Raw genomic sequence first — 24548 nt, forward strand, 5'->3', positions numbered from 1 at the left:
TCTCCACTTGGATGAAATGTTTCTTCTCATGAGAAGCCATTTCTCACAAGTCTGGAAAAGTGCCTGAAATGAAGAACAGAGGATTTTCTGGATGGACTACTGGAGAAAATGTTTTGGCCTGGTGGATGTGTGCGTGGTTGTTGACAGCAGCTGGAAAAAGAGGAGAGAGAGGCTGGTGAAAAATATTGTCCTGGCCTCAGCACTATTGTGTAGGCTTACCGCTACAGAACCAGGGGAACTTTCCTAACACCAACTACCCCCCTCCCCCGCTTTCTTTTTCTCACCAGTACTCTGCCCCACTTCTTTGGATTTTCGCCTACCAAAGCACTGCCTCATAAATCCAGAAATTTCCCCCACTGCCGCCAATGGTAGCTCTCTCTAATCTCATTTCCCATAAAAGATTCCAGAGGTCAGTCATATATCTGAGGAGAGAGATGCTCTAGTGAATTTGTTTCAGGAAGAAAAGGTCCAAACAGAAGACTGTGGCAGACGGGGTATGCCACAACAGTTTCTGGTTAAGTTTTAGAGTCTGATGAGGTTAATGTTAGAGTAACAGACAATCACCTCTGTGCCCATCAACTTTAGCATTGGTACGGCTAAGGAAATCTACAATTTCAAGCACAACATATCTTTCAGCGTATCATTCAAGCAGACAGGATACAGGTAACGTTGTATAATGAGCCTGGGTATAGATTTTGTGCGTAGGATTAGAGCAGTGATTTTAAAATCAAACTAGTACATAAATTATGGGCTGACTCACTGGCTCTGATTGATGAATGAGATTTGGAGTCACTAAGGTCTCTTTCAGCACAGAGTGGGGGGGAAACAAGCCAACTGTATGGTTCTTGTACTCTCGATTTAGGATTAGGAAACAGACTATAACCACAAATGAAGTTGACTTTATTGGGGTCCTCAGATCAAGGGAAGAGGCCATGCACTGTATCCCATCTGTGTATTAGAAACCAATTAGAAGCTCCAGTGTGCCCTAAAAGGTGGTTTTGGAAGAGGCACTGAGGCGGCTGATGAAGATCTGAGCTCACCTGAATACAGCAAGGATTATACTTAAGGTAAAGTAGCAAGCCAGCTGACAATTGTGCCACGTCCTTGGAACAAGGTTGCCAGCTCCAGGTTGATCAGTTATAATAGTGGGACATCTCCAGCCACCATCTGAAGGTGGAGTTGAGGTACAAGGTTAGGAAAGGGAGACAGAGTGAGAGAGAGAGATAGGAATGCACTTGTCTCCACCAGTCTACACTGGATCTTTAGAAAAAGTTTTCAGGTTTAAGGGTGTAAAATGGTGCTGTAAGCAGGGCAGAATCCCTTCTGTGGGTCCACTTATTAGGGCTGGTTGCAAAGCAAAGGGGTGGGAAATGCTTGCAGCAGTTACAGAAGTGTAGTTGTTGGTAACTGGAGTTCTATGCCCAAATCCCAAAGATCATGGCTGGCTCCCAGGTCAAGTGCCTGGAGAGCGAAGAACCTTATGCTAAAGTAACTGAATCAAATCCTGAATTTTATTACTGTGAGGGTCAGAGGTTGGCCCTTGAAGCCCTGCTCACGAAAGGAAAGGATGCATTTAAAGAATGCCTCTCCCAGGAAAAGCTGCGCGCCTTTCTGTCAGATGGAGAGCAACAAGAACTGATAGAGGCGGCAACTGCCGAAGACTCACAGGCTCCCCCATCAGGTGGAGCAGGGAAGCACAACCGTGGGGACCAAGGATCGAGTCTCAGCTACTGGCCTGGACAATCTGATGAGCCCACCCCAGACCTGGAGCTGGGGTGGCCAGAGGAAGGAGCTTGGAAGGGGATCACCCGGGCTGAGGTCTACACTCATCCACCAGGAGAAGGAGCACCACACATCAAGGAAATGGTACGCAGATGTCTCCAGCAAGCCAACAAGGTATGAAGGAGGGTATATGCAGAGGTCATTTCGGGTGAGGTGCAGGGGGGCGAGGCACATGACGAAGCCCCGCCCCCTGCTTCCGGCCACCCCGCTTCCAGCCCTCATTCAGCCAGGAGGAGGCAGGAGAAGAGGGAGAGTAAGTTGCTTCCTCCCCAACTCTCCCCACCCCTGCCTGCCTGGGACCAAGGAGGGCCTTGGCGGGGCTTCCTCGCACTCTCGCTGGCCTTGCAGGTCCACCGCCGGGCCCCTGATGTCAGGGGGTGTGGCATATGCTAATGAGTTATGCTAATGAGTTCCCCTAGCTCTTTTTCTACGAAATGACCCCTGGGTATATGTAGGCTAAAACCAACCAACCAAGCAGAATGTGCCTAGACCTCAAGAGCAGGAAGCTGTGAAACTAAAGACAGAGATTTAGTGAATTGGGCAAGATGTGGGCATCCCCAACACTGGGAAATTTCTGGATAATTTCCAACAAAACTCTCTTTCAAATTGCCCCTCCCCTAGGAGGTTTTCTTTTCTAAGGGAGTAGACTGGAGATTTGGGGTATTTTTGTTATTATTTATTATACAGGCTGAGCAGGTATGACAATGGTGCCGAAACAAGACCACAGGCCATCCCAGATTCGTAGCAAACTTATGGTTTGGTCCCATTCCACCAGTCCAGATTCCAAATTGCTGCTTTCTAGGTCTTCTGCCCACTCTCAGTCTGGGCAGGCCAACTGCAGCCTAATGCAGCTTGTATTCCAGATGTTTGGAACAATAGGTTTCCCATTCAGGTGCACTGTCCCCCCTCCCCATCAATGAAAAGAGGGCACCGCTCAGGGGAAGGCCAGTTTGCTTGCTTACCCAGAAAGCAGCTAAAAAGGTCAGTGAACCAAAGACAAACAAATTTGCTCAGTCAGTATACAAGATGCAAATCGGGCAAATGTGTGCACAAACTCACTGGGTTTGCATAATTCCCCTGGCTGGCTATGGCTGTTCTGTTTACTGATTTTTAGTTTATGTTCACAGCATCATTCCAGATCGTTTGCCTACATCTTTTCACACAAACCAAATCATGTCTTCTCCAGGTAATTGCCATAGTCATGGATGTTTTCACGGACCCCGACATCCTCTCGGATCTGTACGATGCTGCAGTCAGGCGCCGAGTCCCAGTTTACGTCATACTCAGCAGACGGCATCTTGACTCCTTCCTTGTCATGGCTGAGAAAATGTGCCTTAATGTCCGCTACACGGAGGTGATTTGGGAGGATTTCCATTTCTCAGCAGATGCCCCCGCACTGGAGGCAGCTGTATCTCTGTCCTGGGTGAATTCAGTCAACTCTCATCTGGGTGGTTTTCACACTGGGACGGGTTTAGGTGGTTTCCCCATTACTGCTGCGCAACGGGGCTTCCACATGGCAGGTTTCCCTGCCCCACCTTCACAGGAGCAGCCACCTCCCTCCCCCCACCCCCGGAAGGTCCATGGCTCAGTGGAAGAGCTCTGCTTCAATCCCCAGCATGGCATCTCCAGTTAAAAGAACTAGGCAGTAAATGATGTGAATGACATCTGCCTAAGACCCTGGGCAGCCGCTGCCAGTCTGAGTAGACAATACTGACCTTGATGGACCAAAGGTCTGATTCATTGTAAGGCAGCTTCGTGTGTGCTTCCTGTGTTTCCAGGCCACTGGGGCTTTTCCAGGTTGTTGTTGTTGTTTTAAATCAGCAGTTGAATATTTTAACGTTGCTATATTGTTAGAACAATGTAGGTATCAAGTCCTCTGATCCCAGCTTTCATTTTTTGAAAGTAAGTTCGTAGCATCTTTCGTTGCCGAAATATGCCTTTCCCTTTATATAGACTTTTCTTTAAAGCAATTTGAAGAGTATGCAGCAGAAGAGAAAACTAAGGTGATAAACGCAAAATGATGCAAGATCAGACCTGAACTAGATGATTTGGGCTCAGAGGTCATTTCGGGGGGGATCGCGGGGGATCGCAGTTCCCCCGGGTGAGGTACGGGGGCGGGGCACATGACGAAGCCTGCTTCTGGCCGCCCCCTGCTTCCGGCCGCCCCGCTTCCGGCCCTCATTCAGCCAGGAGGAGGCAGGAGAAGAGGGAGGGTAAGTTGCTTCCTCCCTGCCTCTTGCAGGTCCACCACTGGGCCCCTCATGGGGCTCGGCAGTGGAGCTGCAAGGCCGGCGCCGGCGGCCCGGACCGTTGGGGGCGGGGTGTGTGGCCTTATGACACACTCCGGTGATGTCAGGGGGTGTGGCCTTATGACACACGTCTGGTGATGTCAGGGGTGTGGCATATGCTAATGAGTTATGCTAATGAGTTCCCCTAGCTCTTTTTCTATGAAACGACCCCTGTTTGGGCTACTCTGCTCTCATCCAGTCTTGGAAGCTAAGCAGGGTCAGCCCTAGTTAGTATTTGGATGAGACCCCCAAGGATGTCCAGGGTCACTATGCAGAGGGTTAGTCCAGGGTCACTATGCAGCAGCAAACCACCTCTGCTTCCAAACTTTACCTTTTGGAACCCACCACTGCAGCACTGTAAGGTGGGACTCCATTCACACCCAGTGGGCGTAACGATGACTGTGGCCCTCTGTGCTGCCTCGTTAGTGGTTGCCTATGGCACAAAACTAGGGGAAAGACATTAATCTTAATACACAAGTCTTTCCTCTAGGCAAACAGGTTCGGTTCTTCACCCAGGTAGTTATAGGGTTGCCCTTTTGCACAGAACATGCAGGAGAGAATGTGATGTTGCCCGTTTCTGCATCCTTCATCCCCTTTCTAGAAGCTGAGAGTCCGAGTCATCCATGGTTGCACCTTCCAAAGCAGACACCAGAAGCAGGTCACAGGGTTGCTAAAGGAGAAATTTATACTGGCTGATGGAGAAGTAGCGATCACTGGCAGCTACAGGTAAGGACAGCTCTTGCCTGCTCCAGTTCATACAGCAGTCATAGAGGCAGAGGCGGCTTCAGAAGGCAGCAAGATCGGGCATTTGCCAGGGCCTTGCCAGGTTACCGGAGCTGTGGTGGCTCAAGTGGTTAAGACGCTGAACTGCAGGCTGTGGAAGGTCAGTACTTCAGCAGTTCAAGACCCAGGTGCCGCAAGACGGGGTGAGCTCCCGTCTCTAGTTCCAGCTCCTGCCAACCTAGCAGTTCGAAAGCAAGAAATTGCAAGTAGATAAATAGGTACCGCTTCGGTGGGAAGGTAACAGCGGTCCGTGCACCTTGGTGTTTAGTCATGCCGGCCACATGACCACGGAAACGTCTTCGGACAGCGCTGGCTCTTCGGCTTTGAAACGGAGATGAGCACCGCAACCCTAGAGTCGGATTCGACTGGCTTTCGAGCAAGGGAACCTTTACCTTTACCTCTTTACTGCCAGGTTACCAGCTGGTCATAAGACAAGAACAACCTGGCCTGATCTTGCACCTTTGATCTGCAAGAACCAGCAGGTGATGCTGAACTGCATCCAAGCAAATGGCTGTTAAAGGCACAGGACTAAAAAGCCACTTCAGAACTTGGCATGCCTACACCCAATGCCCCAACGATGCCACTATTCTCACTGTGTGTACACGCAGGTCAGAGCCGGAAGGGAACATTCTTGGTTGAAGGTACCCAATTAGTGTTGTTCAGTGCCCTCTAGAATTGGCATGGAGGGTTCCATTCCTCCCATTTCCTTCCTGGCATAACTTCACCTCATTCCTTATCTATGCTTTGGGACTCCATTCCTGGTCAGTCTGCCCTCATTCTATAATTACAAGCAGCTAAACTGTTACCAGAGGGAAGGCAGCCTGATGTAGTCTGATCTCTTCAAAAGCTCAGCAGAGTCAGTAACTTGGAAGGGAAACCATCAAGGAAGGCTCTGCAAAAGAAGGCAATGGCAAACCACCCCTTCTTCTCACGTGCCTTGAAAGCCCCTTGCTGGGGTTGCCATAAGTCAGTCGTGACTTGATGGCACTTAAATGTATATAACCACGTTGGGTATAGGCAGAGTCTCTGTCCCTTTATTTATTTGGTTTTTAAAATGTTTATTAAGATCAAGTATAACTTATAACATGTACAATAACTGCAAAACAGTATACAAAAGTCCCGAGAATCCAAAATTACAAACCAGCCAGTTAATCACCAACAAAGTTTTCAACGTACATCAACAGTTATAACATAATAATTTAGTATCAGTCCCTTTAAACAGTTGCGTGACTGGCAGGGACGCAAAAAGCAAAAAACAAGTAATGCTTCTTACAGCATCGGGGTGGCAAATGCTACATCTGTGCAAGTCCTACCCATCCTGCAGATGTTCAACAAAAGGAGACTCTGTCCATTATAAAAAGGCAGCAGCCTTATATGAGATTGAACTCCCATGCCTATAATGGAGCAACTTCCCACAATAGACAGCAGTTGTGAGTCTTACGGTAAGAAAGACCTGCCTCCAACCTCTTTTTTTCCAGCCTCATCCATTCCTTTTTAATGGATTTTTTTGCTTTACTGAATGCTGGGTCTCCTGTTTCTTGCAATGAAACTGGAAATAAGGCCTTTCCTGGCTGAATTTTCGGCCAGCAGCAAGGGAAGCCTTCATGGATCTGGGTAAGGATGGTACCAGAATTCCTCGATTTTGGTAGTACAGTTAGGATTTTATGACCCAGTAGTTAGACTGTCATACTACAACTGGGAAGATCCGGGTTCAAATCACCACACTATGATGAAGCTCCCTGGGTGACCTTGGGTCAATCTTTTTATCTGTCTAACCAAACTCTCAGGATTGTTGTGAAGATAAACTTTGGGGGGGCATATATGCTGCCCAGAGCTCCTTGGGTAGGATAAAAAATAAAATTTGACAAGATTCCTTGTTAATCAGATTCAAGATGTAACAACATCCATAACGAGTTTACAGAGGGTATAACAACTAAGATGTAAATATGCCTCGTATTTCTAAGGGCATCGGTTTACTTCCTAGTTCCCCTGCTTTGTTTGAAACCATTAGTACTGTTTCTCTTTCCCTTAAAACTCAAGCTTTTACCTAATCTCCCTCAGAATCTAGTGGTCCTAGTATCTTGTTACCAACCACAAGACTCTAAAAATCTATTTCTCTATATGACATCACCACATCATTTGTTGCTTTCATTCCTTCTGTGACATCAGCAAGGTGATGTCAAGGACCTCAAGAGACTTAAACTGGAAGTCCTGGATGGAATCCACCAATGAACTTTTGGCATTAATTGTGATGACATTGCTCAAGCCACAGCAAATTCCATTGGGCTGCTACTAGAGGATCATTGTATCCCTGGAGTGGGTGAGAATTGCGATAACGGAAGGTTGCTCATCAGGACAACGCACTTTCTTCTGAAACCATTGGAACAAAAGAACCCAAATCTAGGAGTCTGGAGCTGGTTTTGGAACACTGTGTACTGAATCAACCAAGTCTTCCAACTCCTGACGTGAGGTATTGGAGCTAAAGGAACCCAGTTCATGTTGGCTTTTTGGGTAGTCCATGTAGATCAAGCAACCATTTTCTTCTGAAGCTGCTCCAGAGCTAGTTTGGAAGACATTTGAGCTGTGAATCCAACAGCTAGGTCCCAAGTTTCACTGGAAGGCCTAAAATTGGCATCATAATTTGCTTCTGGAAAAGCTTGAGAAGCACAGATTAAGTGGACGTTCTGGCTTGCTTCTAGCATCAAGGATCTTTAATCCGGTTGAAGTTCCTATAGATCTTGGGGAAAGTTAATGACTTATAACAAAGCCTATTTTGTGACTAAGGAAACCCATTAAATTGCCACAAACAGTTTCTGCAAGCACAGGAGTTAAGGGTAATCTAAACCCACCCACCCGGTTACGACTGTCCTTTGGAGAACCAAGAAGCTTGGATCCAAGCTACTAAGAGGTAAGGTTCCGAAGGAAATCTGTGGCCACCAGTTGGAAACAATTTCTCCGTGATAAGGAACCCAAGAAGATCCATTGTGTAAAGATCTGGATTTCAAAAGCAAACCTGATCATTTGTTTCTGAAGATTCTGAAATTACAAAATAGTCAAATATAGAAGGTCCGTGGAAGTCACACATACACAAAATCAGTGGGGAGAGGGAGTTTGATTGTCACAAATCCCTAAATTTCTACACTGCCTATCTGTGAGACTCGAGGACTAAACCAGCCTTCGTTCCATCTTATCTTAACTGAGTGATGAAACATCCTCTCTTCGTCAGCATCTTCTGCCTTCTGACTGCTGCATTTCCCCCCATCTTGTCTAAGGAATGCTACTACTGTGAAATCACCGATTCGACAAAGTGTCCCGGCACCAAAATGATTTGCGAAGATGATGAGGATTGCTTTGACGGCCAAGGAGCTGCCATGGGTGTGTCACTGATCAGAAACAAAGGTTGCACTCGTGCCATCTACTGTGGCAAGGAGCAGCCCATCTCCTACATGGGGGTCACCTACAGCCTGGTCACCAACTGCTGTAAAGGGGACATGTGCAACGCAGCTCAGGGGTTGACAGCCCCCTCCCTCTTCCTCCAGCTTCTCTCCACCAGTGTGCTCCTGCTGGGGGGTCTCCTCTGAACCTCAAGCAATTAAAGCTTAACCTAGTTTTTTAAAAACCAAAATCCTTGTGTCTATGGTGTGATGGTGTGTTCCAGAAACAGCTGTCCCTAGGCACCAAGCAGTTAACAGTTGCACGTCTTGGCTCTTTTGTATGAATTATTAACAAAAAACTTCTCCAACACTTTTTAAGATTCTCCCCCCCCCAAAAAAAAAAAAAAATCCCCAGGAGTTCTAATTCGCAAAACGATTCGTCCAGGACATGTAGATCCCATGTTTACAGCTGGGCCTTAGTGCCCATTAAGACATCACAGTTTGTTCCCTGCGGCTACAGCAGATTGCTGTGTGGAACAATGCCACCTCTGCTGTCTCCCAAGTTCGGGCACAATTTCTCCTCAGTGCTTTTCGAGGCAATGATTCATACCGTCCCCAGTCATTCCAAATCTCTGCCTCCCAGGTTTTCTTCAGAGGTCTCTCCTCCGTCCTTCCAGCAGGGTATTTGTTCCTCTCCAGGCTCAGAGCTGGTCTTTGTGCCTCTTGGCATGATGTCTGAATTGAGCGAGGGTCTGATTGAATTTTAGGCAGTTCGCTGGGTGAGGAAGGTCCCCCTACTTCTCAATTGTATTTAATTGTTGGAAGTTGCCCTGAGCCCTGCCTGGAAGGGAAATTAGCAGGATAAAAATTGAATAAATAAATATAAAAACCCTGAGACCCTGGAGGAGAAAGAGGTCTCGGGAGATCTATGTGAATCTGTTAATCATTCTGCCAGTAGACGGTAGGGAAGCTATGAGGCTGAGGGTCACATCGGACCTCTGACCAAATCTTGGAGAAGGTTTTTTCAGTAGGATGAACACAGAAAGATTCAATTCTTTTAACAGGACTTGGCACTTGAGACAAATAAACAGCTAACCTCAATCAAACACCCTTCCCCCAAACAGTCTTCTAATTGAATATATTTAAAGGAAATTGTCTGCAACTTGACAGCACTTCCCACTGCCACAAAGGAAATCATAACCGAGCAAAAGGATTCTACTTAGCCTGTACTCAAACCAGTATTGACATGTTCATAGATTTCATTCATCAGATTTCCTTCTACAAGTATAAGAATGTCCTCGCTGGAACAAAATTTCCTTCCAGCCCTGCAGAAAATATGTCAGAATGTTTACGTACATAAAAAGGCAAAATAGGTATAAAAAATATCACTAGTGCAACCATCACCATTACACAACCAACATAATTTGCTTACCGAAAGTATACCTTGGTACTTTTCTAGTAAATTTCACTGTTAAAGTGAACAGGCTAGCCCGATCCTGGCAGATCTTGGAAGCTAAGCAGGGTTGGCCCTGGTTACTACTTGGATGGGAGACCACCAAGAAAGCACAGCGTTGCTACACAGAGCACCTCTGTTCGTCCCTTGCCTTGAAAACCCAACTGGGTCACCGTTGTAATTTGATGGCCCCTTCCTCCTTCTCCTTCTCAATGCTGTTGGAAAGTGGGTTCCCGTCCACCCCGCTTCCTCAACACATTGTGGTGCATTCTTGCACCTCTGCATTTCCCCCAGCTTTTCTCTGACCTTTCCCAAACCTGCTATATGGCAAAGTTTTGGGAAAGACTGCAGCCTGGGTGAATTGGGGGTGGTGGTGGTCAGGAAGGGTCAGGTTTTTTTCCAGATCCTCGTTTTGAAGTCTGTTTTGCATCCAGCACCATCTAATCTTAGATAAAACTCTGTTCCACTTTGAAAGGCATGATGAAGGGAGAATGTATGGAAGCAACCTAAAGGACTGCTTTCCACATGGGGCGTGGAGCAAAAAGGCATCCGGCTGCAGGAGCAGCAGTAAGGTGGCTGTGCTGCTTCCCGCGTCCCTACCCCATCTTCCCTGCAGAAGTGTGCAGGTAGTTACAGATGGGCTGAGTCCCTCCCATGAGGCCTGGCAACTCCCTCTTTCCCAGCTGAGCTGTATTTAAAGCTACACCATGGTTCAGCGGGGAACCGAAAAAAGCACTCAAGGGGAGGTTGAAACATGGGGCTGAGCTCAACCCCTCTCCTCAGACTGGCTATGGGCAGAGCGTCCACATGGATAGGCTGCCCACAGGCCATCCCACATTTTCCTTTGAACAGTATCAAAAGAGGCTGTCCTTTGATCCAACTGAAAGGCAGAAACCCGAGGCACCCCACAAATCGTGCTCCAAATGAACGCAATGTCATTTGGAAGGTCCCCCTCAAACTCTGGGGCATTAAGGTTGCCAGGGCTTTTTTTGTAGAAAAAGCCCAGCAGGAACTCATTAGCATATTAGGCCACACCCAACAGCAGAAATCCCTTAGCATATTAGGCCACACCCATGGCAGCACAGCTGATTAGCATATTAGGCCACACCCCACATGTTACCAGAAGTGTGGTCATCCAACCACACCCACCTTTTGCTTCTTATTCTGTTTACCTTGTTTGTTGTCAACCAGGGCTTTTTTTGTAGCAGGGACTCCTTTGCATGTTAGGCCACACACCCCTAATGTAGCCAATCCTAATGAGTGTCTGCTGTTAGGTGTGGCCTATTATGCTAATGAGTTCCTGCTGGGCGTGGCCAACTCAGGAGCCAGCCGGAACTCCGTTCCTGTGCGTTCCTGCCCAAAAATAGCCCTGAAGGTTGCCAACCTCCAGGTGGGGCCTGGGTTACAGCTAATCTCCAGACAACAGAAATCAGTTCCTCTGCAGCAAATGGCTGCTTTGGAAGGTGGGCTGCATGTCCCTGTACCCTGCTGAGGACCCTCCCCTCCCCAAGCTCCACCCTCAGATTCTCCAGGCACTTCCCCACCCAGAGCTGGCAACCCTAGTGTGTTCCGGGGTGTGTGTGGGGGAACCCCATACAGAAGCCGCATTTCCAGGTCTTACTTCAAGGTGGCTGCTGACTTTGGACTTTTCCATCTTGTTCCCCCCACCACCACCACGTTTTTTTTTGTAGTGAGCATCCAACCCGATGTAAATGTCAGAGCTACTGTGAAAGCTTGTTCACTGCAATTTGGTGAGCTCTCATAAAAAAGGTATTACACAGCTGCTGTTGCCTGGCAGCCTTTTATGAAAAGGGAAAGGCGCCGCTGGAGGTTGAGAGGGGAGAAACGACAGGCAGGGCTGGTGGGAGGGGGCAGAAGGTCTTCCCCACCCCCAAATGCCTCAGTGGCTTTCCTTCAGGGCTTTGCATTTGAAACTCCACAGGTGCAGGGTAGGGGAATTGTGAGAGTGGAAATAATGAAGCCCTGTCTGTCTGTCTGTCTGTCTGTCTGCCTGCCTGCCACAACTCCCATTACCTCCTCTGTGGCTTTTCCTCTTCATAAGCAGGTATGGGTCTCAGGGCCAAACTATGTGTTTGGTTTTGAAAGAGGTGGGTCCTGGCTCCCCGGGCCCAACTCGGGTTCTGTCATTTCTAGCTTTATTTTTAAAAACTTCAAGGAAGCTGCTCTGAGAACCTTAATGGCTTGACAAGGGAAGACAGAAATGTTCAAAACAAATATCTTTAAAACGAAACAAACAAACAAACCCTGAACTGCTACTTGGCTTGTTTCCTGAGAAATTTCCCTTTCTTTATAGAGAAAATCCCTCTTCCATTCCTTTTTTAAAAAATGGGCTGATGCCAAGGGAAACTTCCCTCCATCTACGGCTAGCCTGTTTTAAAGAAACGCCCAGCTGGCTGCATTTTCCATCCATACAGCTACTTCAAAAGGAAAAGCGGACCAGGATTCGAAGCGGCATTTAAAAAAAATGCTGTACAAGAAAAAAACTGTACAAGAAAACACCCTGTAAAGAAATACTGAGAATAGGTGGGAAAGGGTTCAAGTTACAGGATTTAAGAGAGGTGGACAGTCCCTGTTGCAGAGATAAGTTGACAATGGGGTGGATAAACAATTGCCAGGAATGGTTGCTTTAGTTAATCCTCTCTCTCTTCACCTGCCTTGTTGCTAGGTATCTCATTTAGTTTTCAGTGTTGGGTGCCATATAGGAAAGCCCATGTGATGTAATGGCTCAAGTGCTAAGTCTGGATGTGGGAAACCCACATGAAGTTCCCCATTCAGTCATTCAGTTCACAGCCAGGTGACTTTGGGGAGTCTCCACTGAGCCCTCCTACCCTGCAGGGTTGTTGAGAGGATCAAATGGAAAACCTCAGGTTCCAAGCTTAGCTTGCCACATAGACCATGGACAAAGGGTGGGGTCTATATCTTAGGCCAAGGCTAGTGAAGTTTGGTGCAGTGGTCTCTCATCTGGGACAACCACGTTTGATTCCCCACTCCTCCACATGCAACTGCTGCTGTGACCTTGGGTCAGTCATAGGTTCTTTCAGAGCTGATCTCTCAAGGGCAGATCTCAAGAGTGCTCTCTCAGACCCAGCTACCTCACAGAGTGTCTGTTGTAGGGAGGGGAAGGTATTGTAAGCCACTCTGAGACTCCTTCGGGTAGTGAAGGGCGGGGTATAAATCCAATCTCTTCTTCATCACATGGTCAACTGTTCTTGGAATCTTCCACTTCAGACAACACATGGGAGGGTGCAACTACATATCTGAAGAATCCCTTATTGGGGGGGGGGATCCTACATTTAGAAAAACAGCATGTCAGGAAGAATGATAACTCATATTTCTCCCCAATGTCTAGTTTCTTATGTCCTGGGATTTCTTAGAATTATGAGATTTGTGGTGATATGTATTTATTGATTTATATCTTTATTGTTCTCCTCAATGGCGATCTGAAGCAGCTTACATCTTTACTGCTTTCAACTTTATCCTTAGAACAACCCTGTGAAGTATGTTGGGCTGAGTGTATGGGACTGGTTCAAGGTCACCCAGAACGGTGGCACAATGAAGATCTGAATCTGGATCTCACAGATCCTAGTCCAATACTCTAATCCAGGGGTGTCAAATATATGGCCCGCCGGTCAGAAGTGGCCTATCCAGGGCTCTTATCTGGCTCGCAGGCAACTTGTTGTTACCAGGGGTCTTGTTGTAGAAAAAGAGCTGCCGGAGCTCATTAGCATAACTCATTAGCATAACTTATTTGCATATGCCACGCCCCCTGACATCACCGGAAGTGACAGAAGGCCACACCCCCTGACATCACCGGAAGTGTGTCAGAAGGCCCGGCTACTTACCCTCCTGCTTCATCCTCATTCCCAAACGGAATGAGGATCGAAGCAGAGGGCGGGGTAAAGAAGGGGCGGGGCTTCACCACGTGACCGCCCCACCCCCTAGAGGTTCTCTTCCGGAGCTCCATACCTGAGAGCTCCCCCCCGACTAGAGCCCTGAAGATAAATGAAATGAAGGGATCACTGCAAAAGCATCTTTATATGTTTGTGCATACCAACAGTATTACAGGGATGGTGAGTCCAAGCGACTTGGCAACCCTAGAGGCTGTGCATTATGCCCCTCTATATTGTCCCAGTGCTAATGAGTAATGGGCAGCGAAAGTGAGAGGGTGGACATCAGGGAGATACTTTAAGGAAATGCTGTAAGAGTGTTAATGTTTTAAGCATGTTTGTATTTTGAGTAAAAAATAATACTGTTAATTGGGTTTGCCTATGTCCTTTAAAAAGTTTATATCTCCCGTACCTGGCATTACATTTTATGGAACAAATGTAAAGAAAACAGTCAGGAGACGCCTGGGATCCATTAGAAGCTTAGCAGCTGAATACTTATTGAGATCAGCATCCTATCTAAATGTATTATCTTTCCTGATTTTTTGAAAAGCATTTTGTAAAGCATTTTATGAGCAAGAGAGCTTTTGTACTACTCTAATATTTCCTGAGGAAGATCCAATTTTGAAACGTTGTTATATAATCCGGAGACAACGTTGATGATGTATTTTCACACTAAGATTTTCTTATGATTTGAAGGAATTTGTTTATTGTGTTGTAGTGCTTGTTGACCATAATATACAGAATGTATTTTCTTTGCAAGTCTTGTTGACTGCTTGATCTGTGGGTCAGACTCTCACGATTGTTTTCTTTACATTTGTTCTCTAATTAGGTCGTCATTGTCCACATTTTGTCTTATCACATTTCATGGCACATATGGCCCGGCCCAACAAAGTGACTTTTCTGTAAGATCCAGGCCCTCATAACAAATGAGTTCGACACCTCTGCTCTAATCAACACTTCTCAGTGATATTCAGGGACAGTTTGACCATTGCATAAACTGAGCCCAAAAGAGTTGACATGGGTAATTTTAACATCCCCCAATCCCATCATAAATGTGTTCCCCTTGAACAGAGATTATTTATTGCTTTTATTTTTACATTGCCTTTTCTCCAAGGGCCTCAGGATATCACAGCTGGTTCTTCCCCTTTTATCCTCTCAACAAACCTATGACGTAGGTTAGGCTAAAAGAATATTGACTAGTCCCAAATCAGCTTCTTGGCTGAATGGGATCTGAACACGGAATGCCTGTTTGCCTCAAAGTAGGTGGCTATAAATAAATGGGGAACAGATATAGACGTCTGTTGAATTCCGTCAGGCAACAATCGCCATTTCCTCAGTCCCTCAACATTTCCAGGTGGTTGCATGGGGCATGTTAAAATAATTACTGTGCAAGGGCCCCTCCTGTGGGGAATGTAAAGTCTGCTGTGCTCTCAAACAGCCTTGTTCCCTTCCATCCCCGAAATGATTTGTTCGTTTCCTGGCAGAATAAAAGAATGAGCCACTGCCTGTCAAACCAAAGTTACATCTATACTGCAAATGGGGAGGGGGGGTCATTACCTCTCTCCCAGAGACTTTGGGGATTATAATTCTGGGGTCTGGGGAGGGAATTCTCAGCACCCTAAACTATGATGCCCAGAATCCTTTAGGATGAGCCATGACAGTTAAACAAGTGTAAAACTGATAATGTAGATTACATACACCCTTCCCAGGGAAGATGAAAGGCCTGCAGTATCTCTGGTGCACAGGGCTCACATTCTTCAGAATATTTTGACTGTCTACTTTCACTTTTTGGCTTTCCTTTTTAGAAAAACAAGTTCCATGCTTAGGCAAAAAGATGATCGTGATGGTTAAAAGTCCCAGGAACCAAAGATCCACCGTTAAAGTCCTCTTTTCTCTTCTCAACAGCTTCACGTGGACCGATGCCCGGTTGAACCGCCACCTGGTCACTCGGCTTACAGGGGAGGTAACAGAAGCATTTGACCGTGAATTTCGGACCTTGTATGCTGCTTCCTGTCCCTTGCCAGGGCTGGAGGTACCCCCTAGACCCCAAGTTGCTCATGTGCCTCCGCTGCCTACCACCAATGGGCCGGAAGTCGCTCCATATGTCAGTATCCTGGATGGGGTACAACTGTCCTCCAACCGCATCGCAGAGAGGCGCTCTGTGGCTCCACATCCTGTGGCCAAGAGTCGGGCTGGTGAGTGGGAGCTGGTATTAGCCTCACCTGTGACTGCAGAGGACCCTGTGCTACCCACTCCAGTGCGCGAGGCCTCGTTCCGGAACCGTTTAGGAGCATGGCGTGGTATGGACTTGTCTGGGAGAGCCCCACAGGAATCCCAAGAGCAGCACAGTGCTCTCAGTGATATTTTCCGGAATGTACAGCGGACCCGGCTCTCAGTAGCCAAGACCACAGGTGCTCGTGCTAGTAAGTCGCTGTGGGACCTCAGCCGCTTCAGCCAACTCTCCGGGTCCAGTGCAGGATTTGGGCATAATGGGATAGACTCAGCCGAAGAAGCAAAGGTAAGCAGCCCTCTCAACCCTCTGAGCCACAGTTCATGGGATATTCCCCCATGTCCAGGTTCCTAGCATCCTCCGCTCTAATCCACAAGACTTCCCTCCCTCACAGAGAGCCCCAGACTTGTGACTCCTGGCACACCTGGACCAGGGTGACCTGAGTTGAAATTCAGTAGACCTTAGGTATACCTCACAGGCTTGTTGTGGAAGAGGGGCAAGAATAAAATGTACAAAGCCCCAATATCTGTGGAGGAAGAATAGCATAAAAATAAAGCAGATAAATTAAAAGTCTAGGGTTATCCAGGTGTCCAATTTAAGGGATTAGGAAGGATCAGAGATTAAGAAGAAGAGTAGGTTATTATACCCCACTTTTCTTTACCTTAAGCAGAGGTCATTTCGGGGGGGATCGCGGGGGATCGCAGTTCCCCCGGGTGAGGTACGGGGGCGGGGCACATGACGAAGCCCCGCCCCCTGCTTCTGGCAACCCCGCTTCCGGCCCTCATTCAGCCAGGAGGAGGCAGGAGAAGAGGGAGGGTAAGTTGCTTCCTCCCTGCCTCTCCCCACCCCTGCCTGCCTGGGGCCAGGGAGGGCCTTTGCGGGGCTTCCTTGCACTCCCGCCGGCCTTGCAGGTCCACCGCCGGGCCCCTCATGGGGCTTGGCAGTGGAGCTGCAAGGCCGGCGGCGGCCGCTGGGACCATTGGGGGTGGGGTGTGTGGCCTCATGACACACTTCTGGTGATGTCAGGGGGTGTGGCCTCATGACACACTTCCGGTGATGTCAGGGGGTGTGGCATATGCTAATGAGTTATGCTAATGAGTTCCCCTAGCTCTTTTTCTACAAAACGACCCCTGACCTTAAGGCATCTCAAAGCAGCTTACATGCACATTCCCTTCCTCTCCCCACAACAGGCACCTTGTGAAGCAGGTAGGGCTGAGAGAGTTCTGAGGGAACTGAGACTGGCCCAAGATCACCCAGCAGGCTTCATGTGGAGTGGTGGGGGGGAATTAAACCCAGTTCTCCAGACTAGAGTCTGCTGCTCTTAACCATTACATCATGCCTTCAGACCATTTCTAATGCAGTCGTGAAACAGCTGAATAATAGAGTGTGCCTTTAAGCTAGGGGTCCCCAACCCTTTTGACACAGTGGCAAAATGGCTGCCACAGGAGGTGGAGCCAACCAGGGAGCAAAGTTATGCATAACTCTCATAATAATTCTTCAACATTTCAGGCAAAACCTCTGAGTAACAGATTCAGGTGGGTAGCCAGGTTGGTCTGAAGCAACAAATCCGGAGTCCAGTGGCACCTTTAATACCAATGAAATTTAATTCTGGGCATAAGCTTTAGTGTGGGTCTTAGGGTTGCCAGCCTCCAGGTGAGGCCTGGAGATCTCCTGCTTTTACAACTGATCTCCAGCTGGCAGAGATCAGCTCCCCTGGAGAGAATGGCTGCTTTGAAGGGTGCTTTGTACCATGCTGAGGCCCCTCCCCTCCCCAAACCCTGCCCTCTCCTGGATCTACCCCCAAAGTCTCCAGGTATTTTCCAACCCAGACCTGGCAACCCTAGTGGGTTTTAAAGGTGCCACTGGGCTCAAACTTTGTTCTCTGGTTAACAGGATATTTTTTAATACACACAGCCAATCAGAAGCCCCGCTGAGCAAAAGCCCCATCTGGCTCTGCCCACTTTCCAATAATATTTCGTGGGTGCTAGGAGAGATGTTGGCATGCACAGAGGGTGCCATGATGGGGACCCCTGCTCTAAGCATAAACAGAGCGCCTTGCTTTATCATTGAATAATGGCAACCGATCCTCATTTGGGATCGGGGGTTACGATGATGGGAAGGCTAGGTTCCAGGCAAGTTGTGTGATTTAAAAAGTTATATACACAATGTTTCCAGCCTACACTGTAAACCGATTAACTCAGGTTCCTTACCTAAGAAGAGTCTTTGCGTTCCACTCTTCATGTCTGCCTTCTCAGGGGATGTTATTTCTTTGGTATGACACATGCCACAGCTGAAGCAGGCAGTACCACCTGCACCTATTAATGGGTGACGTTCTTCTTTACGGCTCTACCATTCAGTTGCGTTTCTGTAGGGGCAGCTGTCTTGCCTTCTCCATGCAGTTCCTCTGTGGCTGGACAGGCTTGGCAAAAGACATTCCCCATACAAACTGGGCATTTGAAGCAGGTCTCTGAGGTGCTACCAGACTTTATTCTAGCTAGTCAAAAGCAAACTGGCTTTAGTAAATGCCCCTGCTCTGCATTTTGAGCAGCCAAGCGATGCTTGTCCCCTTCCGAAAGGGCCCAAGGGCGTCACATTGAAGAGCCAGGCCAGACAGTATTGCCAACTCTGGCCTGGGAAATTCCTGGAGATTTGGGGGGGGGTGGAGCCTATGGAGGGAGGAATTTGGAAAGGGATTTCACCAACAATCTATGGTATACTTTACATCTACTATCTGAAGCGGCCATGTTCTCCAGGGGAATTGATCTCTGTCATCTGGAATGGAAATCTCTCCTTATATATAATTGAATAGTGGGTGCCAAAGTTCTAATTCTAAAATGCACTCCCTTAGTGTATGGTTGATGGCACGGCTCCTCAGCATATATCGCCACCAATCAGAAGGCAAAGCCCGGGTCCCGCCCACACCACAACTGCTGCGACAACCTGGTCTTTTGCATATGGAAGCTGATTGGACTTCAGTCCATTCCACACCTCAAACTCCCCCCCCCCCCCGCAAGGCAGTTGGAATTTTCAGTTGCATAACATACCTCATAGGGGAGAGGAGAATGGGTAACAATGGTTACCACTCTCCAGGTGAGGGCTACAGATAACTCAAACATACAAATGCTCTTCAGGTAGCAGAGATCAGTCCCTCTGGAGAAAACAGTGGACTCTGTCATTAAACCCTGCTGAGGTCGCCACAGGAAACTGACACTGTTTGCCCAAAGCCAGAGCACTCTCCCAGAGCCTCTTTCTAGATCCCGTTGTATTTATTTCCGCAACGGGCATTATTTCTAGTCACTTATAATTCCAGAACTCCAGCCTCCAACTGTGGGTTGGCAACCAGAAGGCCAGAACACTTCCAACCAGGCCCGTAGCTAACATGGGGCCCCCAGGGCCCGGCCCCCTTGTGTTTCTTCTGGGCCCCCTCCCTCCAGGGCTGCCCCCAAAGTGCTCCAACTTACCACCTGCACTGTACTTCCATTGAATTAGCTGGCGGGCCCCCCCAAGGCCCCCTTCCAAGGAATTCCCTAGCTACGGGGCTGCTTCCAACCCAACAGATCAAGAAAGTCCCAAAGCCAACAAACAAAAGGCTTAAACCCACTTCAGCCGGCTTTCCTTTTGGAGAATTCAGGCTCCTCTTTCTAGGCTGTCATGGCAGAACCTCTGCTATCTTCCTCCTCCCATGGTTTTTACCACCAAGTTCCTTTTAGAGTCCATCTGCAGAGGTAACTGGGGATGAGCACATGGAAGCTTTGTGTATGAAGAGTCGATATGGCCCCTCCCAGAGAATCGCAGTGGGTGAGTGGGTTTTCCCCCCCCCATAACTCTACCCTGTTTGCTGATACCACTCCACAATGCTCCCTTCCCACCAGCTTTTCCCTTAGCTGTGTTTTGATACTGGAAACAGGCTAGGCCAGGAAGAAAAGCTGTTGTGGGGGAGAATCGGTGGATTTAAGAAGAACTACCCCCCTGGTCCCCAGAATTGTTCGCCCGCCCATCCCCACAGTTCTGTTACCTGGCAAACCTATTTTTTGCCAAGGTTACGTCGTCTAGTCCTGTACTCATCGTTTTCACTCAGAACTGCCATACAAAAGTCCTCCCCTGGATATTCACCACAGAAGAAAAGTAATATAATGATTTCCAGAGAGAAATCTGATTCTCTCTTCTTCCCCAACCCCCAGTATTTCTTTTCATAAAGACAAGCCTATTCTTTTTTCAACAAATTACCCTTGCTTTGCAGCTTAAACTCTGACTCCCCTGGGAATTGAAATTCCTCTATTAGTTTAGGTTTCCATAGGAACCAAAATTTCAATATTTTCCTAATCCTGGTTTGAAGAACTGGTCAAATTTTGCTTTTCCATAAACTTAGGCTCTATGATCCCCCCCCCCCCCCATCCTGTAAATTCTGGTCACGGAGACCCAAACGATATTTTGCTCATGAATTCCAGTTGCTTTTAGAAGGGGGGGGACCCTCTATAAATTCCAGATGTTGAAGGAAACAGCACTGAGCTTTCCCTTCCATATACTCCAGCTGCTAGAAAGACCAAATTCCTGTCTGTGCCAGCTTTGAGACCTCTGATTATTGTGGGAACAAAGATATTTATTTTTTCCATAAGCTCCAATGATTACAAGAACCAACATTTTTTTCCTGTTTTCCCATCATCCTCGATGACAGTAGGAATGAAGCTTTGGTCTGAATTCAAAGAGCAAACTAGGCTTGGAAATTGTAAAATATTGTTCACTTTAATTCCCCTGTGTAAAACTATTTTCATGTAGGCGGAGCAACCCTAAGGTTACACTTTACTACAGACACCATTTATTTAATTCTTACATTGATATCTTAATTTCTAAACTACAGGTTTACGGAGCAGCAAAAGAGATTATCGCTTCCCCAAGGCTATCTTGTAAGCCTACAGCTGAGATGAAACAGAAAATACTTGGCATTTATGTAAAGCTTTCAGTCATTAAAAGTACTACCTATACACTGGTTTGGATGGTGTGGTAAATCTCTGTGCATGAGACTTCCTCCCTCCTCCTATCCCTTCCTGTTGCAACCTGAACTGATCCCCAAAATGCTGCTCCTAGGAACAAGGGACCTACAGGAACAACACAAAAGGGTCAGAGATCTGCAGCAGAGTGGGGGAGATCAGTGGGAAAATGTCCTTTAGTGAAAATTTACCATGTGATCCCACCTATTATCCTGTTCTAATCTTTACAACCCTGTAGAGTAAGCCAGTTTTATGGTCCTATTCCAGGTGGAATGAGAAATATATAGTATAGGGCTACCAACCTCCAGGTGGGGCCTGGAGGCCTCCCAGAACTACAACTGATCTCCTGATGACAGAAATCAGTTCCCCTGCAGAACGTGGCTGCTTTGAAGAGTGGACTGTGCGGCATTATACCTTGCCGAAGCCCCTGCCCTCCCCCCAGATCCCCAGGAATTTCCCAACCCAGAGTTGGCAGCCATAAAATAGTGAGCTCATCTTACCACAAGATTTGAGCCAGGGTCTAATTCTGTCGCTACACCATACTAGCTCTCATTTTCAACTCTAGACCTCAAGCGCTGTCAGGTTTTTGGTGGACTCTCTGCCTTCAGTAGCTGCCCAACAAATAGAAAAGAGGCAAAGGATGGGGCTTCCCTCACCCCCATGCTATATAGCTTACCATTAAAGAGGACTGATGAATTTCACACACATGTGAACTGCAGCACCACTGTTTCAACTCTCTGATGGTTAGGGTCGCCAGCCATGGGTTGGCAAATACTTGGATACTTTGGGGGATGGAGCCAAGGGAGGGTGGGGTTTGGGGGGGAAGGGGCCCCAGCATTGGTACAGTGCCATAGAGTCCACCCTCCAAAGCAGCCATTTTCTCCAAGCGAAGTGATCTTAAGTCATCTGGAGATCAATTGTAATAGTGGGTGATCTCCAGGTGCCACCTGGAGGCTGGCAACCCTAATTGCTGGCCGCAGTAAGTAGCTGGCTGGCCAGAGCAGGCCCGACCAAGAGTCAAGGCAGAGAGGCTGTATCAGCTGCTGGACTTGGACATCTGCTTAAGTTTGGAGAGCAAGAGGATCTGAGCCACAGGGCCCGATCCACTGGGAATTTTTCCTCCTCAGGCTTCACTGAAATGGTGCTGTGCCAACAGCAGGGTTCCTAGGGTGCTAGATTTTACTTCATAATCATTAGTGGGTGGGGGAAAGGATTGCGGGTTGGATTTTCTACCTCAGGTACAAAAATGTCTTGGGCCAGGCCTGCCAGTGGTAGGGCTGCCTTCAGGAGGCCCACTGTCAAGGGGAACTGGATGGCGCTGCCACTGGCAACAGCAAGGATGCAGGTCCCGGCAACAGGCCACAGAGGGGAAGGGGCAGAGAGGCACCCGGCCTGCCCCACAGTTAGAATACAACCAAGCTGGAGTTTCCTAACAAACTGCGCTGTCAGAACCCTCATTCCTTTCCCTTCTCCGGCTCCCACCTTGGGCTAACAGGTGTAAACCATCCCTTAGGTCAATATTGATAAAGGCTACACCCACGTCGGGCAGGGAGAAGTCGGGTAGTCACAACTGAGACAGCTTCCCTTTCTTATCTTCTGGAGTAGTTTCCCTCATCCCCCCCGCCCAGCACCTGTGTGGCAGGCCGTTATTCAACAGACAGGGCTTTTCCCCTTACTGCTCCTTTGTGGCAGCTGTTAAAAGTACAGAAACCCTGCCGGGTAGGAGAAAGAGAATGGCTGGGCCTGCTCAGGGACTGTTCCTCTAATCCCGTTCTTTGAATTTCACATTCCTTTGCTCTTCCACACATTCCCAAGCCTGCTGCTCCCTCTCCTTTCAACCACTAATTTACTCTCTTCCCCTGTGTCTATTGTGCCTAGTTGTGCCTATAGAGAATCTAGAAATGCGGAGTCTGTAAACGTTAGAACTTGGCTTCAAACGCAGAAGCTCAGAGCCAGCACTTGACTTCTAAAGAGGGAGGAACTGGGTGGATGAACTCCTGAAAGCTAAACATGCTGACCCAAAAGCCCTGTTATATCTAGCTGTGTAACAGCGTTCCGTGCGCCTTGGTGTTTAGTCATGCCGGCCACATGACCACGGAAACATCTTCGGACAGCGCTGGCTCTTCGGCTTTGAAACAGAGATGAGCACCGCAACCCTAGAGTCGGATTCAACTGGCTTTCAAGCAAGGGAACCTTTACCTTTACCTAGAAGTACACACTGCTGCAAAACACGCTTTGCACATGCTCTGTGCCCCCTTATATCCTGGTTCAGAGCTTCCAAAATAGGGTTTAGAGAAGGCAGCCCTGGGCTCAGGAACTGCTACAGGCGAAGGAAAATCTACAGTTCCAAATTACTTTTAAAAACAAGCCTGTTGCTTTGATAGTTATGGAGAACTTGTAAGTATGTGGCTGTTTCTGCTCCAGTTTAGAAATAGAGGTAGGGTTGATGGAATTAACTGAACAAAAATGGTCCCCGACTATCATCCTTCACCCTATTGCTTTTTCAAAATCGCTTAAGTACAAGCCTGAAACTCTTAAGCCTTTCTCAGTTCCAGCTAGGGTTACCAACCTCAAGATGGGGCCTGAAGATCTCCCACTATTACAATTGCTCTCCAGGCCACAGAGAAAATAGCTGCTTTGGAGGGTGGACTCTGGCACTGTACCCTGCTGAAGTCCCTCCCTTCCCCAAACCCCGCCCTCCCTAGGCTCCACTCCCTAAATCTCCAGGTATTTCCCACCCACGGCTGGCAACCTTAATCCCAGCTGCTCTCAACCATGAGGACTAGAAACGATTGTTTGATTGGGGGGGAAGAAAGGTTTTTTTAAAAAGGCAATTTCAAGTTTCAGAGCTAATACTACATGCCATAGTTGTATGTATAAGTTGTACACAAATGATTCCACATCCGTATTTTTACCTTCCCACAGAAATGGGGTTACCAGGACACACCAGCAAGGGAGCTGATGAAACAGCGAGTGGTTGGCCACACTCCAGATGAGCCATGGATGCCTGTCTACCTGGCGCATGGGCGCGTGGCACCTTCCCCTGGCTACCCAGGCGTAGGAAGACTGCAAGGACAGCTATATCGTACAACTGCCCATCCAGGTATACCTCGGGTTTGGGGGCACTCAGGAAAGCCTCCCCACGGGCACCAGCTTCGGTTCTGAAATCCCTCCATCTGTTTTGAGGCAGAAAATCTATTGGGAGGCTAACTTGGAACACAAATTGTAATTATTTGACCCAAGAACAATGGCTTATGGAAAGGAGAAGAAAGATACACAGCGTCTTCAAGAATTATAACTTGGTGTTCCTGGTCTGCAATGAGAGATGCTAAGTGTCTGCTGCCCCAGGAACAGTGCTAACGACTGAAGAATGGTATTGGGATTGTTACTACTGGATACTGACAGAACTTTTCTAAAATGGTTCAGTTAAGCAGCAAGGAAGGGAAGTTAGGGAAGCTGAACAACTTCCCTCTAGGGCAGCTACACTGAAGTGTGACTGGTTTATACTTGGATGAACTGGAAACAAGCTTTAAGCACGGAAACTTGCACACTCTGGGCACAACTGCTGTGGCACTGAGAATCAGTATATGGATCATACTGGCAGAAAAATGGTAGGCCTTCAAACCCCCCCCCCCAATTATTTACAAAAAACTGGGGCTACTTGCAGAGAACTGCTACTGTAAGTTTAAAAATACTTACTGCAGGTCAGGGATATACTAAGTTCTCACTGCAAAATAAGAAT

General features: G+C 47.8%; 2 protein-coding genes across 2 annotated transcripts; both read left to right on the forward strand.

The window, feature by feature from the left end:
* Positions 1–1437: 1437 nt before the first annotated feature.
* Positions 1438–23971, forward strand: FAM83E (family with sequence similarity 83 member E). The gene is made up of 5 exons (XM_015414421.1): positions 1438–1896; positions 2969–3136; positions 4672–4796; positions 15494–16106; positions 23732–23971. The coding sequence occupies exons 1-5, from the start codon at positions 1438–1440 to the stop codon at positions 23969–23971; spliced, it is 1605 nt and encodes a 534-aa protein (XP_015269907.1).
* On the forward strand, positions 8057–8434 carry SPACA4 (sperm acrosome associated 4). The gene has a single exon (XM_015414383.1). The coding sequence runs from the start codon at positions 8057–8059 to the stop codon at positions 8432–8434; it is 378 nt and encodes a 125-aa protein (XP_015269869.1).
* Positions 23972–24548: the final 577 nt, after the last annotated feature.

This window comes from Gekko japonicus, unplaced genomic scaffold, assembly GCF_001447785.1.
Source record: "Gekko japonicus isolate JY-2015 unplaced genomic scaffold, Gekko_japonicus_V1.1 scaffold243, whole genome shotgun sequence".
NCBI lineage: Eukaryota > Metazoa > Chordata > Lepidosauria > Squamata > Gekkonidae > Gekko > Gekko japonicus.

Coding starts and splice junctions, on each gene's coding strand:
- FAM83E (XM_015414421.1), top strand. CDS start 1,438: ATGGCTGGCTCCCAGGTCAAGTGCCTGGAGAGCGAAGAACCTTATGCT. Junction 3,137..4,671: donor TTAATGTCCGCTACACGGAG/GTGATTTGGGAG, acceptor TCCCCTTTCTAG/AAGCTGAGAGTCCGAGTCAT. Junction 16,107..23,731: donor ACTCAGCCGAAGAAGCAAAG/GTAAGCAGCCCT, acceptor ACCTTCCCACAG/AAATGGGGTTACCAGGACAC.
- SPACA4 (XM_015414383.1), top strand. CDS start 8,057: ATGAAACATCCTCTCTTCGTCAGCATCTTCTGCCTTCTGACTGCTGCA.